Source organism: Centrocercus urophasianus, unplaced genomic scaffold (genome assembly GCF_019232065.1).
Source record: "Centrocercus urophasianus isolate 14NV4802_14NV808 unplaced genomic scaffold, USGS_Curo_1.0 seq_18, whole genome shotgun sequence".
Lineage (NCBI taxonomy): Eukaryota > Metazoa > Chordata > Aves > Galliformes > Phasianidae > Centrocercus > Centrocercus urophasianus.
Genome location: NW_024884733.1, coordinates 13,809,355 through 13,836,253, shown reverse-complemented (window position 1 = coordinate 13,836,253; position 26,899 = coordinate 13,809,355). Strand labels below are relative to the sequence as shown.

The following is a 26,899-nucleotide window of genomic DNA, read 5'->3' as shown; positions in this document are numbered from 1 at the left end:
AAAAAAAAAAAAAAAAAAAAAAAAAAAAAAAAAAAAAAAACATAACAAAAGGAAACAAAAAAAAACAAAAACCCACACACATCCAAAAAACAGGCATCATGGAAGAGAAACTGAAGATGGGAGTATGTAGCCATACAATTCCCGGCCAGAGTTCTGCAATAGTTTGCAAGTCACAGGCCCTGCCTGGTCTTCTACTCCTTTGAACATTGCAGTGCAGCCACAAAGTACAAAACCCCAACAAATGTGAAGCAACAGACTCACTGACTCTACTGAAATCAAAATCTCAGTATGATTTAAGGAAAATCTGAACTGGGAAGTTATTCCTAAACATTTACCAAGAGAAGGACAAAGAGGCTCGCCATTCCTCTTCCACCAAGCTTCTCCCTTCTTTTCTTTCCACTCAAATCCTCTATCTACTTCCTTGAGCTACTACAATAAAAGTTGATAAAAGCAAATTTATTGGTTCATATCATCAGCTACACCCTGCTACATATTCAAGAGCATCTTTAGCAGTCTTTGCTTTCTACTTTTTTCATGATAACCTCTTTGGGGCAAGTATCACTTGGACCTCAAGCAAAAAGATAGGAATTCTGTCTCTTGATCAGCGAGCATCCAAGCACAGCTATTCCCATCTGCATAAACACCATGTATCACCAGGTTATCATAACAGAAGCCCACGCTGCAGGAAGACAAGTGTGATGTGTTTTAACAGACAAGTGTTATCTCATTCAACCAGAGACTACAGTGCTTCCAACCAAAGTATAAGCCAACACTATGAACATCATATGAAACCAATTATAGGATTTAAAGAATAAAAGTGATTATATGCACCAAAAAAAAAAAAAAAAAAAAAAAAAAAAAAAAAAAAAAAAAAAAAAAACCAAACTTAGAAAGCATCCTGAAGCTTTACTGTGGTACTCAACTCAAGTTTTAAGGATTTAATACTTTACTACTGAGTTTCAGGCCCCTTGTTAGGCCTAGTCCAGTAGAACCCAGAAAGCTACGAGCAGTATTACAATATTAAAAGCTATTTTTTCTTACATCAAGTTATCTGTGATGTTAATTGCATCATACACTTTCTTTAAAATTAAACACTAATTAAGATTGTGTGAAAATTTCAATTCTTCTTTCCCTGTTCTGAACTGTGAGATTCCTTGGGGGTTTTGTTTTTCTTTTTGTTTTTCTTTTTCATTTTTTTTTTTTTCCTTTTTTAAATGAGAAGTCCTTTTTTGGGGTAGTACACACTATCAAAATCAAGTTGAACAAACAGCTGAAGGTCAGTACCCAGTTGTGCTCATTATCTTATTATATAGCCTAAATGCTGTAATGTGTTTGCTTCCGGGATGTGATAATTAGCTTTGCGCTCCTTTGTTTTTCCACAAAAACGTGGAGATACCGGAATCTTTTAAGGAAACAGTGAATCATTTTGGAAGGCTGTGTGCAGTAAGAGTTGAAGTTACAACCCTTCCTAGATCTTAGAATTTAACGGCCTCAACTTCACAAAGGAAATCTGCTCTCTTGGATCCTGCTTTTAGGAAAACAGCTCCAAGAGAACCATACCAATAAACTGGAAATTTCTGCTGAGGAACATCTCAACATACACAATCAGAAAATGAAAATTCATTCTAAATAAGCCACAAAATCCACAGAAAGACCACGTTTTCCTTTCCACAGAGGATTAAAATAATGGCAATATACCTGCAGTTTAATCAAGTTAGGGCCAGTAAGTATGTGTACTGTAACCCAGCCAAGTGCTGAAATCATTACCTTAAACCCAGCATATACGCTGAACACTTTAGCTGCACATACTGCCTTCAACTCCCATTGAAATCTGTAGGTCCTTGTGGGGATGCTGGGGTTTTTATTATCTCACAGGGTCAAACTTTTAGTCCTTAATCAGGCAAGAACCCAGATGAGGTCTATGGGAGATTTGCCAGAGAAAAGATTAAATGGAGAGTGAGAAAGGATGACTCTAAACAACTTGGGAGCAGACCTTCATACAAAACAGAGAGCACACATATTGTACAACTGATTCATAGGGAGTGATCTGGCTCACACAGATTGCAGCCACATGCTAAAGGTTTGGCTGTATATATCCTACATTTGCGTCTCTCATTCGTTGATGAGAAAAAGCAACATCACTGGATGAGCATGGTTTTCATCATCTAAAACGTAAATTTTGATGGAGTGAGTGAACTTTCCCAGTGCTGAGATTTTCAAAAACCATGAAAATAATCATAAAAAAGCTCAACTGTAAAACAAAACACTGATCGGCCTGCCTGATCTTCTCTGCCCTTCACTAGGAATTAAATAAATCCTACAGCAAAACAAAGTCGTTCTCAATGAGCAGGAAATTTTCTTCAATTGAGAAATCTCTCACAAGAGAGTCAGATATCTCAAACAAATCTCTAATGTCTCTTTCTTTTTCCCTTGTGGTAAAGTTCTGTTTAAAGAGTTTTGTACCAAATGCCCCCGCTCAAGTTTCTTCCACCCAGGAAAAAGTCAAGTCTTGCTTTTAGAGCCTCTTTCTTTCCTTCCGAAATACAAAAAAAGATTTTATTTCATTCTCATAATTCCTTCCTTTATTAAACATGTGTCCACTGCTCTGTGCTCTGTAGAGTTCTGACAAGGACATTTAGAGAAACACAGAGATGTGGTTCTGCAAGAGTTAATGGCATTCACATTTTGTTAATGCACCAACCATCTGCTTGTTAACTGTAACCAAAAAGAGCATGCACATCACAGTTCACTGTTAAATGCATTTGCAAAACTATTAATAAGTTGAAAATAATTTGAGTCCGAGACACGAGTACAGTAAATACTCCCAGGCCAGCATCAGATACAAAAGGAGAACTGAGCCCGCCTCTGAATGAAATCACAATGGCTCTTCACCTCACCAACTCTTACTGGCTTTTACTTTGTTTGTCTTTGAAAAAAGAAATTGAAGAAAGGATGCCCAACATTAAAAGCCTGTACAGGGCACGTGTTGGAATGTCACTGCTGCCTGAAAAAAGAATCTCAGAACCTCAGAGCAGGCTCAAGTTTCAGTAACAGTTACAGAATTGTGTCAAACATTAGTAGAGGTTGGAAAGGACCTCTGGAGATCACCTAGTCCAACCCCCTGCTAAAGCAGGTTCCCTTCCTCTGACCCCATGAATGCTGCAATCCAACTCACTCTAAGGTAAGAGTTCAACGTGCCTCACTTCATGCCTCACCTTCATTGCCTTAAGAAGTCCCAGAGCTCCCTCGGCACTGCCAGTGGCGGGGGGGGCACAGAGGGGATCCCAGGCATGGTGGGGGTTGTGAACTCAGTCATCTTCTCCAGCAGGAATACCTCCAGATGCTTCCAGAACAACCAAACAAGACAAAAACACAGACTACATTTTGTCACACTGGCCACAGGATAACAGTGAGCTCTAAAGGAGAAACTTTCTTGCCACATTAATTCCCTGGAACTAGATAGCTCAGTGAGTCTTTTCCATTTCAACAAGGCATACAACAGACCTACATATGGTGTGAGTAAAGAAAAATCATGCAGTGAAACTTTCAAAGTGACTTGGCATCATGACACTAACTCATGTTTTCAAGTACAATCAGTAAAGTACAGCACTATTTGGAAAACAGTCACTATCCTGGAGCTTACTAGATGTAAAATAACTTTGCAGTGGAGTCAGCAGGCTGTGGGGCCTCACGCATGCTTTATATGCTTTGAAACAGTCCCCAAGAAAGGTTATTAAACAAGATGACTAATATATCTTCCCGTCAGACAAGACACACTTAAAAACTGTCACCGAGTCGGCGCGTGGTAGTGGCAGTTTGTACCATGAAATTTGAAATTTGTTTTGCTGGAATTGGTCAGAGTCTGAAGGTGATCCTTGCTATGCATCTCATGTACCCAGATTATTATTTTTAAATTATTACAATTACTTTTGTAGAAGAAAGTAGCATTTAAATGACCCATTTAAATGGATCCATAAGCAGTATTAGTTTTTATTTTGAGGAACAAACAAGAGCTCGTGACCATCTGTCTAACCTGACAGAAGTTGGAAACCATATAAAAGGTAATTTAAAACAAAGAAAAGCAAATAAATGATCCTACACAGGATCTGGTAAAGTTACTGTAAATCTTCTCATACGGTTCAGTTTCAAAAGGAAAAGCATGCAAATGTCAATGCTATTGGTGGTACAATGGTACATTTCCTTTCCATAATACATCAAATTTCACTGTTGAAAACTATATTAAGATGGCAAATCCTTCTTGCAGACATAGTTACAATGATCACATGAATTTTTAAAAAGCATCTGTCATTTCTACTTGTACTTTTAGGGTAAATGGTGTAGCTATGCCAGCTACATTCTATTTTGCCACATGCTTCATTTTTGGCAGGGAATGCTTTACTTAAGAGTTGATGACTAACTGCCACCAGGTAAACCACAGATCAACAGATACTCAAAAGACTTTGACAAAACTTTGATACCACACTTCTGTAAGAGGAAATTCAGTTTTGATCTAGAACAAACATAGGCTGCTAAAGAAAAGGGAGGCCCCAGGGAGGCCCCCCTGCTCTGGCCACCCACTGTCAAGGGTGCTCCTGTGTTTGCACTAGCAATCATGATGGTGCAGGGAAAACAAACAACGCTTCTGGGGCTTCAAAAGCTCTCACACGAGCAATGGGAGCCAGGCTGAAACTTGTCCTTCCTATCAGAGGTCCAGTGGTAAAACTTATATCCACTTCCATGAAGTTAAGACCCATTATTTTATGAAAATTTTGTAAGATTCATAGTGATTTTCTGCTCATACAGTCCACAGACAATCCTAACATTATATCACTGGAAGAGAAATTACTTGGTCAATTGTAAGCTTGACGGCATAACTGCTGGGAAAAAAATATATATCCCTGCCAATCAACTGAGGAGTGGTATCAACATTTTCTAATGGGACACCAATGACTTCAGATACAAACAACCAAAGAAATAATCACAGTATGTGATTTCAGTAAGGTCAACACAGACCAAACTCGTAGTAAGAGTTAAACAAGGCAGCCCAGTTCTGTAGCCCCAATGCTCTCAGCCCTACTACCAGCCTCGTAAGATTGGCTGGAAAAGAACAAAGCTCTTCTCGTGCACAAATTACCTTTCTGGATAATAAGGCTACAGCAACAAAACAAACTCAGAAATAAAGCATGGACTTGTATTCTCATTTACCAGTAATTTTACTGCACTTAGTTCCAAAAGTAATGCCTCCTATTTATACCCACGGAAACTACAACAAATACAAAGAGCATAATAACAATATTTGATAAAGCAAATTCTCTGCTACAAAACACTTTCCCAACACAGCCACTACCACTAGTTATGCATCGTTACCAGCAATTAACAAATGTCTGCAGGCTGCACTCATAAACAGGCTCATTCAGCAAGCAGCAATGAATGTCAGCGGGTGCCATTTTTTATGGATTTTTTATCCAGTGACACATCTTTACTCCATCTACACTTCTATGTCAGATACCAATTTGACAAAGTGCTCCTCTGTCACACGGCAACAAAATGTAATGAAATATCGGTGGGAAGGTTGAACCACTACTCACCAACATTCATCTCTGGCCCTGGGAGAACACCACAAAATGGTAGGCACTACTTTCAGAGCAGCCCTTGTACAATCAGTAACAGTTTAGTTTACCACCTAAAACAGTTGACTGCAGTTTTCATGCACCCATAAGTGCAAAGAGAGACCACACAAACACATAACTAAACTGTTGTTTAAGAAGCCTGTACCAGTTGCTGTATGTATGTATTAGGGGCTTTACAAAGGCATCAAATACTAATTAGTGTTGGGATCACACTAAATAAGAAAACAGACGTCTTAGATACAAACAGATACAGTCAGGTATTAGACACAAGAGGAAGAACATACTCCAGGGAAGAGAGGAACAAAGCATAGCACCCATTGCAGTCATAGAGTCCCATTGAAAGGAAGTAATTACGCGCGTCTCCTCACTTGCACAACAGCCCTTGCAGGTTTCTACTAAATCTCTCTAATTCTACTAGTGATGTACAGCACAGAAAGTGTAACTAGAAGTCAATAAGGAGAAAAATCCAGCAGACCTATGCATTGCAAATAGAGGAAGAATATCAAAGGACTTCTGACTAGGACAGCTGTGTTCATACTGCCTCAGGAAACAAACTCTAGGATTAAGAAGAAAGATGACCTGTGCTACACTGCTCTAAATTTTATGCCATTTTATGCATATAACATTATCCTAGAGTCATAATGTCATGTGACCATATCTGTAGCAGAAACTTACTGCCTGGTTTAGAGCAAGATTAAAGGGCAGAAGATATAGCAACTGTACAGGCAACTATGATGTGAAAGCAATCTTTCCTGTCACAGTATTTCATAGCCCATAAGGGAGTAATCTGAATCCCCAGAGAAGTATTCCAGCAAGGAACCCCACGAATGAGCACAGGGATGTCAACATAACAGGCTGGCATAGAGGAATAAGGATGAAAAACAATCGCACCCCTTCTACTGGATTGGAATGTCTCCAGTTTCAAAAAATAATTGGAAGCAATTGGAACATGGAGAGAAGGTAGGTACCAGAACTGTACCTACACTGAGTGACTGAGTTAATTCAGTCAACTACATCAAAACAAAGCGTTTTATCTATTGCACTGATAAATCCAGTTCGCTAGGCCAAAAAGCATTGATTCATTGTTCAAAAAAATGTTCCCTTATGAACCCAGATTTCATTCTACTTTTTCACTGAGCAATCTCATCAAATCATATACATAAGCACTTGACCTAAAAAAGACATCTTATGTGCAGAAAAAAAAAGCGAAAAGAAAAAGAAAAGATTTCTTAGCAATCTCTTTATCTGAAATCTCAAACAGCTTTTGGCTGAATACTTTTATATAGTTATTCTATGGTGTTGAAACAAACAGAAAAATTAGCTGTTCAGAAGTTTTTTCCCTGCATATAGGAAGATTTTAATAACACCATTAAGCAGCTCAATGCTCAGAACAGTTTCATTAGAATTCTTTTCTCCTGAAACATACTAATAAAATTAAAGTTCAGCCTGGTAGTCATAGTGCTGACTTACAAGCTTCTTGCTGCAAATGTAGCTTTAATATGCTGTAAATGTAATGAAGACCAAAATGTCAGTAACTTTCATTTTTAGAACGATTTTACTTGAAATCCATCATCCCAGACTGCCTTAAACGTCAATTTATTAAAAAAAAAAAAAAAAAAAAAAAAAAAAAAACCCTCTAGAAAATTTACCAGCAACAGAATAGGGTATTTTTCTGAACAGTTTTTTTTTTTTCCTGCTACTGATATGAAACATTCCTTAGTCTGAGTAATTCAGTAATATGGTTGAGTTTTTTGTTGTTTGCTATTTCAGTTGTGTTTTTGCCTGTTACAGAAAGTATTACTAAAGTCATCTAGCTAGCCTTCTAACAAGAGTCACTTGTGAAGCATTTACTCAGGTATTATCGCTCAGGCAATTGTAATCTTCTCTTAAAAAAAAAAAAATTCTTCAGAGAGTCCTTCTCGTGATGCATATTTTAGCTCTCTCACTTCCACCCATGATGATACATGTTATCAGAAAGATCAAATATTAGCACTGAGGGAAGGAAAAGTACTACTTCAGTAAGAAAAACAGCTACTACTAGGCTAGTTCCAGAAAGCAGCCGAGACAAGTAATACCCACAGTAATCTCTAAAGAGCTTTCTTGCCTTTTTTATCAAACACTTGTTACTTTTTCAGCTTAAAGGTGAAAATATCCCATAGAAAAATAATTGCAGATTTGAATTCTTAGTATTATGAAAGGAAATTTTGCTACTGATCTAGCATTCCAAAGCAGGAAGTGTGGAAAACTAGCAACCTTTTAAAGAATATGTAACTAACAAATCAGCTCCAAAGAGGTAGAGTGCCTTAACACAAGAAACTGAAGCCACATATTGAATTTCTAACACGTAACTCAAACTACACATGGATGTCCCACCTGCTGTTGCAATCTTTCCTCTAATGATGCAAGACTCATATTTCACCTGAAAACCTTTTTCCCTTCAGCAAAGTAAGAGTGGTCTCACATTTCCCCCATCCACTTGATTTAAGTGTGACTTGTTCTCCTTCCCATAAAAATGATTGATTCTCTTTTTAAATAAGAGTTGGAATGGCAGAAGAAGAAGAAAGAAAAAAGCAGCAGCTCAATCAGTTAAGACACTCCTCAGAATATTATAACTAATTTATGGCTTGCCAAAACTTCAACCAGCCTGCTCCTTATCTGAGATCAGAGAGAACTTCTGTAGTTCAGCATCCATTAGTCTAAACACAAGCAAGAAAGGCAAAAATTTTGACATAACTTTAAATAAAGGCTTTGTGATTTTCATGCTCCAAAAAAGGGCATGGGGAGGTTTTGAAGAATTAATAAGATAACTGCAGTTGGGACCAATGTGATCCAAGCACTTGAAAGCTATGATGTTAGCCCTTTAAACAGTCCTGCATGGAAGAAGACAGGACAGAACACATCTGTTTTAAGTACCAAGAGACTAAGACCAGGAGATGAAATAACTCATGGCAAGATCACAGAGAAAGTCACTAATCCAAATATAAGCCTTTCATCTTCAGTCAAGAGCCAGGGCTTGTGGATGACTCCTATGCCTTCAATCCACCTGTGGCCACCAGAACTAGGGGCTGCACAAGAAACGTAATGCAGCCAGCAGCCCAGCAAACTCAGACCCTGCCCATGGCCAAGGACAGCCTGCAGCCAGAGGGAATTGCACTGACCGCCTACAGTACACACCCCGCCCTCTCTCAAGGGTCCTGCAGACACAGGCATTTGCATTTAGTCACCACGAAGGAGGAACACATGCACACCAAATCACACGGGGCAGCTGCATGTTGGCTACATGAAAAGCACACGTCAGTCCTAGGGCAGAAGTCTCCACCTCAGCCCTCAGCCAGGGCCTGGGCAGGCACTGCCCTGAGCCATTCCGGGTAGGGCCGCTAACCAAGGCACCAAGCAGCCCAAAAAGTGCTGGTACATCTCTGCTGGCTGGTCATGTTCCAAGAGCTTCACCACAGAAGCCTGGAGTGAGCCATCCACACCATGATGTCTTTTGCTATCTATCCTATGAGAAACTGCATGAAGCCTCACTCATTTGAGCCCTGAGAGCAAGCAGGCAGCCTGCACATCAAAAGTACCTGACATCGTACAGCAGGGCCACAACAAGGGCATGGAAAGGCAGCTGAGACTGCAGGGTATTGTAGCAGAGGAGAAGTAGATAAAGAGATCCTACCAAAACTCACTGCAAGGCACATGCATCTCCTCACATACAGCCTCAGTCACATCTGCCTGCTGCCCAGAAGCCAGATATTCAGTGAGCAGTTGTCTGCACTGTGCTGCTTTAATCACAGCTTCTTTGGAGACAGTAAAGCTGTTTCAAAATCATGTCAGTGTAACTAAAAGCAAAGCAGAGCTCCCGTAATTAACTTCAAACTTTTGGGGGAGCTGGACACAACATCTCAGCTTGTGCATGTCAAGATGCTAACACACATGAAGAAGTGAAGATCAATTATTCACCTGCTTGTGGCAGCACATGTTAAGCAAAAATTAATAAACAGTAATAATAAATGCACAGGGAGAAAGAGAGGGGAACAGACAATAAACAAGGAGTGTTTCAGAGTGAAGCAAAACTTGCTGAAAACATAAACAGCAACAAACCTCAAAGATGTTTCCACAGCTTACTGCTGATTGGCTCTGTGTGCTCCTCTATGCGCTATTTCCAATAATGAAGGAATAAATATATTCTCAGGTTCCATCTCTGACAGTTAAAATCCCTTTTTTATTAAATGCCTATTAGTGAGTCCCACAGTGTTGCAGTTGCCAAATAAGGGAACAATAGCTCCATCTTTTACAAAGTACACTTGAAAACATAAAGAAAAGCACACTGTGCTTAAAACAGTTACACTTCACAAAATTATTAAAAACCCTTGCTTTTGTCACCTGGGGTCAAAATTTATCCTTGGTGAAATTCCATTGACAGAGAACAAGCTTACACAAAAGAGGAATCCAACCCAATGCCTCCAGGTAATGAAACACTGCACAGCCTTTGTGCTGATTTTTTTTTTTTCTACTCCAAATTCATCTCTCCTCTGACTTATAGCCTGAGGAATTTCAGTTCCTTTTATTATCATTAGCACCAGAGAATAAATGTATTTCTCTTCTGTGAAAAGGAACATACCTGGTCCTTACGTTCACTTTATACAATAGGAAACCAGCATAGAAACAACTGTGTTGACACATGCAAATATATTTAAGTGGAAAAGTTTATCAAAGAAAATGTGTTCTAGAAACTCAAATTTTCCATGTGAAAGCAACAACTGTGTTTCTAACAGCATATCCTCCCTTTCTTGTTGAGACATCTAGGATCACACTGGGGAATGCTGGGTTTGGAGGCACTACAGTCCTTGAAGCCTGATTTTTCCTGTCTTGTGTCAACAGATAGAAGTCTGTTGTTTGATGTTTGTACATGCCCTGCTTGGTCCAAATTACAGAAGTTATGTTATTCCACAGCAAAAGAAAAAACCAAGCACAAAAAAAAGCGAAGGTAAGCAGATTCAAGAGAACTCTGGGGTGAATAACGTTAAGACCAGCTGAGGTCTTTTGATGGGAGAAGAATTTTAAAACAGATATGAAAGAAAATAAAAATGTTTTAAGGATAAATACAAACTAGTTAGAAGGTAAGGAATGAGGTATGTTCCAGAGTACCTTTTACTTCATCAAAGATATGATGGGATCGGGGAACTTCTGTATCTCTCTTTGGTATTCATGTTTTTAGTCAATTAATAAGCCCTTTTCACTTTATCATCGAGAGTAAGGGGTTGTGTTATTTTTAAGACAAATGGCAAATGGAGAAGCTAAAACAGCATTAACAAGGGCCTATAATAGAGGAAAGGATATTTAAAGCTCTACAAGCAAAATCCTAAATCCCAATTCCCTTCAGAAAACAGAAGAACTATTTTTAGCATAGTATTTATAAAATTATTATGTGATGCTTGTAACTTCTTAAAGACTAGTTTCTGTTAAATAAGACATAATAAATCTGCTTGGAAAGACAAGGATTAATGTCATTCAACATACCACACCTTAAAATTTTCTGTATAACTGTTTTTCATCAGTTGAATGCTATCCTCCAGAGATGCTCAGTAATGCTACCATTTGCCTGCATCCATACAATTCAAGTACTGCACTAAGGGCTTCATATTTCTTAGAATTCCTTTGACATCATCCAGAGTCAGTTTTAATCAAAGACTTTCAAATTCACTTATAAATGTTCTGCTTCAGCAGAGCACTTAGACATACGCTCAGTTGTTTTGCTGAATCGGGACCTACCACCCCTCCATGTGGGTGCAGTGTTCAGAAATTCAACTGTTTATAGCTTCAGAGTCTTGCTGATAAAGGAAAAATGCAGCCTGCTGAGTTTCAGCAATTCTGAGGCTGCAATACAACTCTCTTCTGAAATATATAGCCTTTCTTTGTATCCAGGCACTTCAAGTTTTCAAGAAATTTGTGTTTTTCTGAAGATAAAAATACTATTTAAGCCTAAGCCACAGAGAAATGACACCAGATCTGATTCGCTTGAGAGACAGACCGATTACATTAAGAAACTAATGTACACAGGAGTAGATCACCAAACAGCAGAGCTGTCAGTGGTTCCTAATTAGCATTTCTCAGAACTGAGTGATGAGCCCTTCTTAAAGGAGCACAGCTGCTCCCTTCCAGCCCTGCTGGTGCACAGCATGGCAGTGGCACCAGCACAGCACAAGCCAGGTGGCACACAAACCACCTGCTGCTCCTTCAGCTCCTCTGTGAGGATGCATGCCTTTAAACACTCCGAGTCCAACTTCCCTAGCAGACTCGCTCATGCAGATGCTTGAGAGGCAGAAATTACTGGGCAGTGTTTCAAGGTAGAGTTTGGTTATAGCAATAATGAACTAAAGGAAGAGAAAGATAGAGAGTAAAATCCTTATGCATTTGATGTCAAAACCAGTCTGCGCTTTGCTCTAATTCTAGTAATTTGAGATGAAACCTCTGTTCTCATCCTCCAACCACAGTTTAAACAAAAAACCCCACACCTCTGGCAACAAATATTTTTAGGGAAAATAAAGCCAGTACATTACATCTGGGAAATATGCAACAAACATTGTCCAAAAGGGAAGGAAATTTGTGTGACTCCTACTTTGTTTCAATCACGTCCTTCACCTTAGAGTGGAAGGGCTTTCTATTGCACTTTGAAGACTCCTATATTGCTTTCACAGCTCAAGGTTGAGGGAAATTCCTCTTAAAGTAAACAAAGAAAAGATGCCGTGACAGGGCCTGTTTCTTCCTACTGTTATGCTTGCTAATAGGACACCCATCATCACCATACCTAGGGGCACTCCAGACTCAGGAGACCAGCATACAAGCAAATCGCATGTTGAAATTTTTGACAACGAAGCACATGCTCTGAACACAAGGTTGCTCATAAGAACAAATACAGAGACAGAAAACAAAAAGTGAGGGCAACAATATAGTAGAAAAGGAGGGAATGGGGCTGTTGAAAGAAAACCACTAAGGCAGATGTAACAAAAGAAGGAAAATTCATAAGTTTATATAATAGAGGATGGATAAATTGCTCAACATATATCCACTTATTCAACTACTACAGTCTCCACTGGCCTGACCACAACAGCATCGCCATGAGACACATCTACAGGGTAAGCAAGGGAACACAAAATATTAGGTGGGTCAGAGGAATGAGAACACGGCCACATGGGCAACTTCTGGTCATATCAGACACCATGGTTGCACTGCTTTGTCCATAGCAGGGACAATTTGTACCACCCAAAGATGTACCTCAGACAGAGCAGACCCACAGTCTGCATCACTCTTCTGTTTCATTGTAAACAGCTAGGCAACAAGATGGAAAAAAGAAAAGAGATCCAAATTTAAAAAAAATGCTTCCCACTCTCTCAGTAAAACCTGCATTGTTGAACATCGGGCCCTCAGGCTCTAGTATAGGTACACATTTCAATTTCTCTAAGGCTTTTTATCAAGACATCATGCACCCAACAGCACAAATTTGCTATTAAGTAAACGCTTCAGTCTTTGATCTAAGCTACATTAGGACCACATTTTTACCCTCGAGACTACAAAGCCAGACTTGCTTATGAAGTTACGCATGGCTGCAGCATGTGCAGTTCTTACAGTCTATGTGAAGTTCCTACTGCAGGTTGCCTGATCTTTGTTCAAGCACACTTCAAAACTCTGACTCCTTCAGACAAGCAGATAGTTTGCCAGCAATTCTCTTCCATTCAGAAGAAAAATCGCAGAGAAATACAGGTTTTCCTCGCAGTATTTTTCTGTACAACCGAAGCAGCAGAAATATGAGAGGACAAGAAATCAGCGCATAGGGTGGAAGCAGAACAGATCCATATAAGCATTTAGATACATACATCTCAGAAATAAGAGGAAATAGAGGAAAAACATTATTTGAATATTTATATAAAACCATTTCCAAAGCAAAAATCAGTGAAGTGTATTCCTTAGTTGATTAGCATGAAGAATAGCAGCCTTTAAGCTCAGGTTTGCATATGCGTCTTTGTGCATCATGACATCTAACTCAGTTTTTGTTGTTGCTGTTGTTTTTTAATATGTATATTTAACACACAACTACTTGAAAAAGCAAAATGAAAAGCAACGGAGATTCTGCCTAGAAGATTCACTGTATCTGAAAAGATAACAAAGCTGAAAATATTAGAAAACGAGAAACAAGATCTTCAATATCAGTGGGAGACTAACAAAATAAAGGTTTGCTCTCCAGTATCAGCCTCACTACTTAAGAAACAAAGAGGAGGCTGGAAAAAGGCTCAATATATAAAAATCAACACCCTAGGGAGGTGGCATGCTGCCCCCTGCCTCCCCCAGGCCTCACCACAGGCATGCAGGGATTTTATTTATACTTCTCAGTTTTATTTATATTTCTTAGTTTTATTTGTAGTATGGGAAGTAGTAGTTTGTTAATTATTCAGGCTTGATAAGGGAGAGTTCTGTGCTCTGGTGTTTAACAGCCAAGACTGTGGTACCCTGGCCATCACATTGACAATAGCTCAGTCATTTGCCACTGCTTTTTCCACACTGAAAACACACTGCTTGCTCCCATCCCTGTTTCACTTACAACCACAAACTCTCTCATTTACTTCTGTGACTGTAAAGTTTAATTGTTTACATTAACAGGACTTCATGACTACTACCAGAAAAACATTGCAAAAGCTCTCTTTAAATAACCTTCACAGAGGTGTCCTTCCTCAGTTGTAACAGTATTTGCTTCATCTCAACCTCTACCCCTCCTTCAGCACAATCTATCAGTTCCTTACTGCTTGTATATTACTGTAATCATGATACATTTTAAATGAACTCATCTTTCTCATTAAGAATTTACTGCAAAATGAAAAAGAACAAAACCAAAACCCACTGAGCAGGGACAGCCAGAAACCATGACAGTAGGACTCCCTTCTATCTTCTCCCAAACCAACTGACCCCACTACTCCTTCCTTGTCTTCTCTTATTCCCACACAGATAGTGGGAAGGATCTCCAGAAGTGAACCAACTTGGAAGCTAGCCCTGCTCAGGGCAGGGGGCTGGACTGTGCTTGCAGAGATCCTTTACAACCAGGAGCATTCTATGAACATTTCATGAATAAGCATTTAATCAGATCCATGGCAATTTTGATTTTGAAATAGCTGTCAATGGAATAAAACACAGAACTTGTAAGTAAAACCAAAAAGAAACAGAAGAGATTGCAAAAGAGAGAGATGCTAAGGTACACTGGATAGTACTGTATAGTAGTACTGTATTTGATAGCACCTTTAAAGTAGTGTTTTTAATTAAAGCTGGCATCAAGCAATCTCAACAATAAAATGTAACCGTGGTTGCTATGAACTAGAACGTAGTTTTTATTTTCTACACTGGTACTTTCCCTTAAAGTAGATTTTTCATGAATTGACAATGACTCTGAGTCAGACAAAGTAATCCCTCCTGAGCCAAGATCAGCATTCATACCCTCAGCTCAGGCCACAGACACTCTGACACACCCTGCATTGCTAAAAGTTCATCTGTAATGAAGCTATTGCAAAATGTTAACATCATGTACTATTAAATAATCGAAGTTACTAATGCTGGATGGATGCCTTCAGGAGGTCAGCCCCAGAGAAAGTCCCACAAGGTTTGAGGGTTTGAAACAACATAAATTTCCATGCTGATGGTGAAAGGAAGCCAAATTGTAACATATTTAATTGCTCAGCCACATCTCTTCCAAAGCTGGTCATCTTTTCCACAATGAAGACATCTCAGATTTAAGAAAGCCTTCTGTCCACTGTCCACTTTTCCCACTACCTCATTTTGACTGACTATATATCCACTTGGCTGCTTCTCCAGCGAACCATGCTGTAATCAAACTGGACACATAAGAGGCTTCCCCTTGTAACCACAGGAAGAACTTCGACAAACAAACATACTCAGAAGAATCACTTCAGCACTTGAAGAAACTTGAATATAATCTCGGTACTTGAAGTCTATGGATCTTTCTCATTTATTTGTCACAAGTTATTGCAACATGGAGCTATGAAAACCCCTGCTGAAGACAAGATGCGCAGCAGGCACAATCCCCATAAATGGCAATGCATCTTCCTAGCCCATGAGACCTCCAATAACACCAACTTTTAATAAAAAAGACTTCATTGTCACCATTGATAGTTAATTTTGAAACAGACCAGACAACTGTTAGAAATGACACAGGTGAAGCTTGTCCCATAGGAGAAGAAAGATGCTTTCAGTGCTCTATTACAATATCCTTCAGGCTTACTGGTCTGGAATTTTTGTCTAATTCCTTTCTATAAACTAAACAGTCATAGCATAATTATAGATTGGAGACCTTGAAGGAAGCACTACGCTGGTATGTATGTTACTACTGCAGTTCTTGAATGGTTTTAATTGGGAAGATAGCTGCATGAAAACTCTTATAGAAACAGCATTTCACACACCGTCACACTAGCTGGCCTATGTATTTCCAGTGTGAAGCCCTAATTTTGATCACTAATTCCAGGTATATACAATAAGTTACACTGAATGAATGATTTACATAACACCACCTACCTGCATCTGCAAAACACAAAATCATCAAAGCAAACACTGGAGTCACACAACTCGAAGACATTGTTGCAAACACCATCTTCTTAAATCAGCTCTTTCTGTAGCTCTTCATGTAGATTTACTTTCTTTGAAAATTGTGGTGTGCTTTGAAATCAGATCTTCCAGACTTCTAATTGCCTAGAGTAAGAAGCAAAAAAAAAGAACAACACAATATAAATACAACTTACAGAAATGTTACTAGTTATTGAAAATTCTCTCTCTTGTAACAAGAGAAATAGAACTCCCTTCCTCGAGAGAGTATTGGAGAAGTGCAGTTCATATTGCCAGACAGTCTGGGCAGTGGTAGCCTAGCACTCTTTCCCCTCTGCACTTGAGCACTTCTTGGCAGTCACTGCTCTTCAGTATCACACATTGTGCAAGTGGTGATCTTCTTGGAAGTGAAAACCCAGAGTTCCTTTTGTCAATTAATAATTGTACTGCTGAAGCCTGGAAACAGCATTCAGTCTCAGACAAGTTAACTATTCAAACTCCCTAGGACACTTAAATATTCATTTATTTATCTGTTGCTACCTTTATTATACCAAAAAGAAACATGTGTTTCACGTGTGTATTAGCTGGTTTATGGGTAACATGATAAATGTGATTCATTTCTCAGCATAATATATTCTGAAATCTTCTCAAGACCGTTTGACTACAATATTTCCTAATATTTAAAGAGATTTCATTACTTAATGTACCAGGCCATTAAAAACAAACAAAAATCTTGGATGTTCTGAACAAATAAGTGACAACACAGTGGATACTTGCAAACACTGGAAAACTGTAAAAACTTCTGATCAAATGTACACCACATATTTTTATGGGGAAATAAGTGTAATACATACAACATCATATTCCACATATATATATATATATTTAGACCTCCAGCAATCTAAATGTGTAGAATGAGACCAGGGGCCAAGTAGGTAGGCAATGAGAACATTGATATCACATCCAATCAAATAAAATCTCATATGCTTTGCATCCTTAACAGGTGCCCTGGGTAACATGCTTCTTGCAGGATGGAAACACAGGACAAGGAAGGAGCCAGGTATCCATTACAGCACGGGCTCCACGTGGCCCGCTCTCAAGCTCTGCGTTCCCTCATAGAAGCAGTCTGACTTGCATTTCCTAACAGTTTTTAGCACACAGAATTTCTGGTTGAAATTCTAGAACTGATACTTTCCAATGTATAATAGCAACGAAGGAAGGAAGCCCCCTAAAGAAATGGTAACTCCTGTAATTCTAACAATTGAGCTCATTCTAGGGAAAACAAGTTTACGGCAGACTCTAAAGAGGGACATTCATTCCTTTGCGCAATGAAAAGATCTCTGTATCTTCAAGGAAAAAAAAAAATCTGGAGAAGGATGAACAGACACAACCAACACTAGAGACCGAAAACAGCTCAAAACAGGAAAACCTCACAAAATCACAGCTTCCCTGGACAATTTGCAGGGCTTGTAAAATTAATTCATCCTGAGCCTACTGGAAGCAATATGCGAGTTCCCAGATACCTCTTGTTACACACAAACACATACACCAAGAATGTAAGGTTACACAGCTAAACTTAAACCAAAAGGGAAACTGAACTTTGTGGTAAATTAAGGCCAACCTTCGTTAAAGGGAAATGAATTGTCGACAGGAGTGTTGGACAATCCTTTAAACACAGAAGCTTTGAACATGAAGATCCAACTCAAACAAGTTTAATGCCAAAATTGCAAGCCAAAAGGAATTTGCGGCAGATACTGAACATCATTTGGGAAGTTAAATATGAGCTGGAATCATTCGTTGCTACTTCTCTAGATGAAGAGAAACCTTAACATACTCAGAGTATTTGGTTGTTAATTCAACTTTTAAATGTTGCCATAAAAACAAACGATAAATACAGCATATCAAAAGCCTTCTAGCCACGTTGCCTTTTGTGAACTCTGATACTTGCAGTTCTCCTCCAACTCAGGAAAGTCTGTGACTCTATAAAAGATCACCACAACATACTGAAAGAGCAAATAGGCAATGAATGAGCATTCAGAAACTTGATGAAGTGGTTAGACATCAGTAGTTCAACACTGAACAAAAAGGAAAATAAAAAGACAACTTGAGCACAGTCACTCAGTAACACACCAAGTAGGAATGCATACGATATTACTCAGATAACTGCCATCAGAACAAACCTCTCATTCTTCCGTGACACTTTTATAACTCACACAGTTATGCAGAAATGAGGAGCATAGAGAAAGGAGAGATCAAGCTTTGCTGCTAAGAACAGCTCAGCATCCCATTCTACAGTGACCATCTACCTACGTACGCTAAAATGACAAGTTCAGATTCAGCATTGATTTGGGGCAGATTATTTAAAAGGGAGAGAGGATACATACATACATCCATTTTCAAGAGAAAAAGAAAAGAATGATATTTCATCCCTGCCACCCACCAACCAAAACATTTGTAACTCAGAGCTGACAGCATACAAACCAAAAGCCCTAACCTTCTCTTCAATTCTGCCAGGTCAAAGGCTGAAATAATAAAAATTAAATGAAAATCAGAAAGATCTTCCTAAAGAATGAGTTCATTTTCTTGAAAATAAGCATTCACAGAATTAAAAAGGAGGGAAAATTTCACCCCTGGAGAGACAATGTGAAAGGGTGACAAACTGACAGCAATTTTCATGAATTTAGGAACTCCCAGCTACACAGATGTCTGGAATAACAAGTTAAGTCAAGCACAGACAAGTATCTGACTAATAATTAACTTAAGAATAAACCTACCAAACATGCAACTTGTCTGTATTTTGGAAAACTTGATAATCTGTCAACTTTAAGTCACAGGTCCTTAACAGCTAGCTCAGCAGTTTCAGAGAGGGTACCCAAAGGCAAAAAAAAAACCAAAAAAAATAGAAAAAGAAAAAGAAAAAGGCATTAGAAGAAAAGGCGGCACTGGTTTGGCTTGCACATTTTATGTCATTTCGTACTGGAAAGAATGAGGGCTGTGAGCACACAAAGCCAACCATATTCTGTGCCACATCAAAAGCAGCATGAGCAGCAGGCCAAGAGAAGAGATCGTTGTCCTCTACTCCAACACAACTGGAGGACTGCATTCAGCTCTGGGATCCCCAGAACAAGAAGGTCATGAAGCTGCTGGAGCAGGTCCAGAGAAGGGTCACAAAGATGTTCAGAGGACTGGAGCACCTGCCTTCTGAAGCCAAACTGGGAGAGCCTGGAGAAGGCTCCACAAAGAACCTACAGCAAGCCATCATTCAGTACCTAAAAGGGACCTACAGGAAAGCTGGAGAAGGCTTTCTTACAAAGGCATATAATGACAGGACAAGGCATAATGCCTTCAAACTAGAAGAGGGTGGATTTAAATTAGATATTCTGAAGAAATTCCCATGAATTTGTTGAGGCACTGGCACAGGTTGCCCAGAGAAGCTGTGAGGGCCCCATTACTGGAAGCATTCAAGGTCAGGTTGGTTGGGGCCTTGGTTAGCCTGGGAAGATGTCTCCACTCATGGCAAGGTGATGGAACCAGATGGCCCATAGGTTCCTACTATCACAATCCACTCTGTGACTCCATTTGGCAACATATACTCAATAGAATGCTGGTGTTTTGATCAATATCCGTCTTTCACAAGTCAGCTATGAAGTTTTACCTGTATCATCTGACAGTACCAAAGAGAAACAAAAAAAGAAAAAGTGTGCTCTACTGCAAAACATGTCGCATTTTGCATCAGTGTGAAACCTTCTGTAGTTAAAGAATACATGAAACCTGAAAATGAGGAAAAGTTGATGAAGTCCAGTGAATGGTGGGATATTTTCTGTGAAACAAGAGAAGAAAGATGTGCAAAAGGATTGGGAGCCTAAACTATTTACCCAAGCAATAAACAGAACTCTTAGTTAATTTGAGATTCAAAAGAAATTTCCAAGAGAACCATCTTTTCCTTTGGGGTATATCTGGGTAGCTATTTTTGCAACTGAGGTCACTGAAAGGGAATATTAAAAGTATAATTAAAAAGTCCTGATGAGGAAGTGGAAGAAGATGACATGAGGGCTTCTGGATTACTAAACATACTATTTTCATCCCTATGTTCTAAACTACTACAGGCCGTAAGAAAGGTGGACAAAAGAGGGCATCTGAATCTGGAGTCACCGAAGACTCATGGTCAAAGAAGCATAGCCTGGTAGGAACTTTTTTTGCAGGGATAGAGGCCACTAGTCCTAATATAAATGAGGGCCTGAACACTATGAAAGAGCTGCTTCACTGCAAAGTATTTTACAGTGGCAATCAGGAATGAGTGCTATTGAGAACATCAGGAAAAACCTTAAGAGAAGATTTTGTTTGGTTTTAAAGATGACTGGGGAAATTGAGGGGGTGAAACATATGATGAAGCACATGAGGGGAGGGACAAGAAGAGGAGAAAATATGAAGCATTCTAGTTTGTCCACCAGAATTTTGATGCATACAGCTTTGCTCAGAATTCTAATCTTCTGTGGACTTTTTAAAGCTATCCTTGGAACTAGAAACTTTACCTTTAATGCTACTGCATAACCAAAGAATTCAGAAGTTGAAAGCATACTGTATCCTCCTAAAAACATCATTCTACTAAGGATTTCCCAGCCAGCACTGGCAGGAAATAACAGAATCTAAGGCTTTGTGAAGCAGGAGTTCCCCATAGCCATTGCTAAATGGGGTTTTTATTGCTTTGCTTTTCCCCTTTCATTTCTGTTCATTTAAGCCTTTTCCCTAATAGCCACCATTTCTCCAATCACTGCCTACCATCCCCATAGTTCTTCCCTGGCCTTAACTCTATCATCCTCCTTGTCTAATCTTTTCCCTTACTGCTTGAAGAATAACTTCCACTTCCTCTCCTCCTTATCCACATGGACTCTTCTATTTCTGTCTTCTTTATGTGCACAATGCCAGAGGTGACACAGCTCTCTACAAATGCTTCTGCGGCAAAGCAAACTAGAAATCTTTCTCTAAACCACGTCAGAAGTCCCAATGAAGTGAATGGGGATGCTTGAGTGAAGCCAGCAGGATCTGTCCCTTTGTGTTGTTTTGCTATAGCAACACAAACCCAAGTCTCTAGGCTATCCAAGAAGGCCTTCACAGCCAAAGTTTTTTCACTTTTTGTTTGTTTGTTTTACGCATGGCAACCATTTCTTTTATTTAACCAGTTTTTCTCCCACTTGCCCATGCTGGCTCACCACATGAGTGCAAGAAATATGTACATTCCATGCATAAGTAACAAAAGGCAATCATTTGTAATCAAGTATGCCTCAACAAAAATTTCACAGATAGGTAAGTACATGAGCAGCTCTACAAACTTAGCCACTGATCAGTTTTGGAAGAGTTTATTAATAACTCCATTCCTATTAAATATGCATTTTAGCAGATTCCTTTTTTATTAGATGACATTTATCCTCTGTCAATTCTGTGTAATTTGTACATGCACAGGTTGGAAAGCTGACTAATAGGGTTAGCAAGTAAAACGTGGGATTGAAAGTTTCTATGTATTTTTAATGCCTCTGTCCAAAGCATACAAAGTTCCACCATTGAGAACTGAAAACAGTAACTCACTCATAAGCTATTAAGGGGATAGATTCTGATTTAGAAAGATCAAAGTGGTTTCAGTTTCAGGGAATATATGAATAGTAATAAAACCAAAAATCCTGACATATCAGAAGCCCAGGGAAAAAGTAACTGATGTCCTGCAGTTCACATGCTGCTGTGCTTGTAATGGGACATTTCAACAAGTCACTGTTAAAGGCTATGGGAACTGGACAAGTGCCAAGAGAAGATATTTTATGCCATTTAGCAATTGTGCCCCTCTACTCTGAGTGACTTCTGTTCTAACATTTCATTTATTTATCTTCATATTAACATATTACAATGTATCTTGTCACAAAATATACACAAGTCAGTCCATACAATACGTGAAATTTATTTCACCTTTTAGCAACACGTTACTTAAGTTGACTTTGCTACCTGGTACACATATTGCCCACTGCTGCCAGGAGGCTCCAGTTCAGATAATGGTGGCTATTCTCAGTATAATTTCATAACTAATTTTCCCTTCAGCTTCCCAACACGTTCTTAACCAGCTGATTTTAATTGCTGTGAGTTTAGATCAGAAAAGTAAAGTCATGAAACCAAACATCACGGAAGCTTGAGCTACATAATCACTGCATAGCATAGCACAAAAGCAAGAGACAGTTTACAGAAACAGGATAAAAATCAATCGTTTGTATGTTCCCAGGACTTCCCTTCCCCCAGACCCAGTGAGGTATGCAACTGAGTCTTTATGAGCTCAGGGGCAAGGCTGTACTTAAAGTGTAAACAAGAGAATAGCCTCTTGCAGGATCAGGATGTAGGAGGGTTTCAATAGGTGGAAGGGAAGGAAGTGCACTCAGGCGTCTTTTTTAGTGGAAGGAGTACACAAGATTCTTCCTCAAGGAGAGACTACAGTGCAGATTCCCTTTTAACAAAAGCAGAAATTCCTAGAGATTACTGAAAGTCTAGGAAGGGAATACACATGGCACAGGAGACAGAGCTTAACAGCAAGGCAAACATCCTATGCGTAACTCAAGCGGCGAATCAGAACTTTTCTACTTTCACACACTCTTCAGGGACAGCCTACATCAGAGGGTCTCTAAAAGGAGCACAGAAAACAAGAGACCGGGAGGCTGAGCAGCTGTTAGGCTACAGTGGCTCAAGCAACCTGGAATCTAGTACCAGCTTCAGCCACATATTTTCCATGCAACTCACAGAAAGCCTCATCTTTCACAAGCAAATGAGTCATAACAGCACCTCTGCACGGCCACAGCACCCCTCCATTATCTACCTGAAAAGATAACACCATTTCAGGTTGTTTTGCTTCCATCTTCTGGAAAAGATCTCACTGTCCTTACCAGGGAGCAGCAGAGGTATAATTATATCATGTCTTCCTGATGAGCATTCAGGCAGCAGAAGCAGCAAAAAAGCTTCTCAAAACTGTATATACATAAGATGGGATTCAAGTTGCCAAGGCATCTGAAAGTGTGCACCTGAAATAAAGCACAGGTTCCTAGGAACAAAACCAGCAATATCTCACTGCTGCTAACAGCAACCAGACTTCTGTTTTTCTAATGGAGTTTGTTGCTTCTGGAAATTTTACTCTGAAGCAAAAACATTGCTGCTGCTGCTGCACAGGAGTCTTCAGGATGAAGAAGATCATGAACAGCATGCAGCAATTCTCTGCAATTTTCCCTTCTCACGGTTAAATTTTTTTTGCCTACTTTTTTTTTTTTTAATGATTTCTAATTTGAAACAGAATGGGTTTCCTGGCACTGGACTATCTTACTCTTCACCAATGCAGCAGCAGCCAACAACCTCACACAAATTTCATTAATCTTAAGTTTTATTTGGCTCAGTTTCTAATTGCACACCTAAACTAAAAAGTTAACAGCTCTAACGCACCTATCCAGGCCAACATGCCGCTAGGGAATCATCTCCCTGCAGCTATGCCACAGAAAGGAAAGAAAACACTGCAAGGAAACACTGAAAGTTTTCAACATAGCAGGGCTTCTGCTCAGGGTAAGAGATTTCAGCCACTGAGTTTCTCAAGAAAATGCCTGATGCAGTTATTTTTTCAAGCCTAATCTGCAAAACTTTAGAACTGTATCTAGAACTAGTGCTAGATGCAGCCTCCCTACCAGCAACAAAGCTAAATCAATCTCTGATTGATTTCAGATCTTGAAATTGCCTCTGTACATTTAGAGAGGTGGTTTTCAAATGGTGGCCTACATTAAATTACATTAAATACATTAATATAGAAGAAATTATCCAGGCTAATTGTGAGAAGATCACAAGGGATGACAGCAAACAATGTGACTATGGCACTAAGCATGAGTTTTCTATATAAGAATGCAGGTCGTTCTTAGGGGAAAGAATGGTAACCAGCAAACTGAAAAATGCTGAAAAACAATGCAGAGCAATGGGATGAGGTGACACAAATCAGCCTTCCCCTCTACCATGGTCATAAGATGTGACAAGATGTAAATGAGCAGCTTAAAATATTAACTACTGGGTATGTTGAAACTAACCACATTCATCATCAAAACCACCTTTTGAAGGGAAAACAATAAATCAAGAGAAGCGTGTTCTGAAATTTGCTCTCTGAAACAAGTTGCACTTTAGAAAGCAGGTAAATTAATAGTGCATTTCTTCAGGCTGCTATACAACAACAGAAGCTAAACACATTTGTCAGAAGCTAACCATCAGCCATTAGATTTGCAGATGCAAGTCTGTAAGATAGGAAAGTTCTCCCACACAAACAGGGAAGACCACAAAGTTCTACACAGTTAAAAGAATGAGTCAAAAGGAGCTTCCCTTTATGTAGGAGTAATCTAACCTCTCACTAATTGTCTGCCAAAGATGTGTAATTTAATTTGTTTGGCAGAGAAACACGTTCAGGCTAAGGCAAAATCTTTTTCCATAAAAACTATCATTTATGAGTGCTGCGAGGAGGATTTGTCTCAACAAGGATCCGTATCACTGGCATATTCCACTGAGAATGCACACATACTCCTACATAATTTTACCATGCAGAATTTCCTGCCTTTCATTATTTATTACATTTACACATAGGGACTGCAAAAAGCTCTGAACAGAAGGTTTAAGATGTGGAAGGCCACAACACATTCCTAAATTCATATAAATAAATCATTTGCACACAGTGTGTGCAAGAAGAAAATCACGGTACCTCATCTCCAGAGTGAACCAAATCCCTGACCCAAAAGAACTCAGAAGAACTGGTCATTTTAAAGAGAGGAGGGGAAGCTCATCCACTGCGTAGCACAAGCTGCACGTACAAGAGGAGTGACTTGGTCCACTCATTCTGTAGCCTTAATATGAGAAAAAGTCATGCTTTTCAAATCCTGCAGCAGCTGTTTTGTCGATCAGAATGCTATTTTGCTTCACTCAAATCGCTCTCAGAAAGAAAAAGAAAACAAGTACAGCCTCACTGATATGAGACTACTCATTCACACTGTGTCACATGCAGGTATGGCCTAATGAATTACTTCCATGAATCTAAGACAAGACAGACAGTTCTTCAATCCACCTCCTGCTTCTTGACAAAGAAGCACGTTTCCAGCAGTCCTACACTGTGCAGTTGGTTCCCTTGATAGTCTGAGATTTTTTTGTTATTATTTACTTTTACCATCCTGACTCAAACAACAAAACTACAGCAATTCCCAACAGAAATGCCTATGCTTATTAAGAAAATCAGAGTATAAGTGAATTCCCTCCCCTCCAATCGCCTTCTATACTACAGTCCCTTCCATGCAGAGCGGCTCATACATTCAGGTATATAATTAACTTGTTTCAAACCTGTGACCTACAGATCAGCTATTCTCCCAGAACCTAAACAGGTCTCTTGCAGGGTTATAACTAAGCTTATTTGAAACAGTGAACCTTTCCAGCTGACCTCTCGCAATTTTGCAATAGTCTGCAACAGCGTAATAAATAAATCTGGAATTGGTCACTATTAAAATTAGAGAAACTACTGAAAAGCAGTGTTAAATATAGCACAATTCAATTTGTTAACAACCAACATCAATAACTCAAGTTGAGGAACTAATTAAAGAATGAATATGAATGAAGAGCTTTCACGTTCTTCCTCAATAAATTCATTATTTCACCACAAACACATCATAAACTAGTATATTTTGCCAGACAGTTTCTTGCAAGTTGTACATATTCAACAATCTAACTAAATATCAAACGTCCTCTGCTGAACTTGATAAAGCAACCACTTGGATATTTAAGCTCAAAGGATGCGTTTCCAAAAATCTACTTTGACAGGAAGAAAATAGAAAGACATGGGATATATACTGATTAAGCAGCAGTTTTGAAGTCCCTTTTTCAATGATTTCCCAAACCGTGTAAATCTGTTTCATTTTGGCTATCATAGAGTTAATTGTTGCTGTCCTAGCACAAGAAAAGCTGCTCTACTGGATGACTGCCAGCTCATGAAAATGAGAATCTGCAGTTATGGACAGAGCAGTTCCAATTGCATTACTTCTCTGCTAGTACATTTTTATGGCAAAACATGCTTCTATTCATGAAATGGCCACAAACTCACATACCGCTGTTCACCACCACAAATATTGCTGCTCTACAAGTAATGCTTATTTATAATACACAAATATTCTGTGGAGTTAGACTGCAAGTAACGTGACTGCAAAGATATTTGCAATTTGTATCCCACAGGGTATTTGCTGATATCAATCACCTCTGACTCAGTAACACCTACCTTAAATGCTAACAGAATATTATTGTAGCTATCAGACAAAAGCACTGTAATTTAAATTTGGCAAAGCTTTAGTGCTATCTTTAAATAACACAAAAGCATAAATCTCACAGTGACTTTACATATTTCAGCATCTCATAGAACTGCACAGGGGAGAAAGTTTTGTGATTCGCTATTAATTATAATCAAAGCAAAAATAATGAAAGATGCAGATCACCAATGGAGCTTAACACAGAACTTCAGTATCTGGCAGTACAGGATACTGCTCTCAGAGAAGAAAACAAGGCCACTGGAAAACCTATATACCTGGTGGCTAAAACACTGGGAAAGAAAACAATGATGCCTCATGTTCAGTCAGTGTCATTCCAGAACCAGGTAA

General features: G+C 39.1%; 1 protein-coding gene across 2 annotated transcripts in view; it reads right to left on the bottom strand.

The window, feature by feature from the left end:
• The window catches only part of TGFBR3 (transforming growth factor beta receptor 3), a 115,148-nt gene that overhangs the window by 81,306 nt on the left and 6,943 nt on the right, over window positions 1–26,899 (bottom strand). For both annotated transcript variants that reach the window (XM_042819908.1, XM_042819907.1), the window contains exon 2: window positions 16,197–16,370. In XM_042819908.1, coding sequence (XP_042675842.1) covers window positions 16,197–16,272 — 76 coding nt within the window. In that variant the 5' untranslated portion in view covers window positions 16,273–16,370. The remainder of the gene's footprint in view (window positions 1–16,196; window positions 16,371–26,899) is intronic.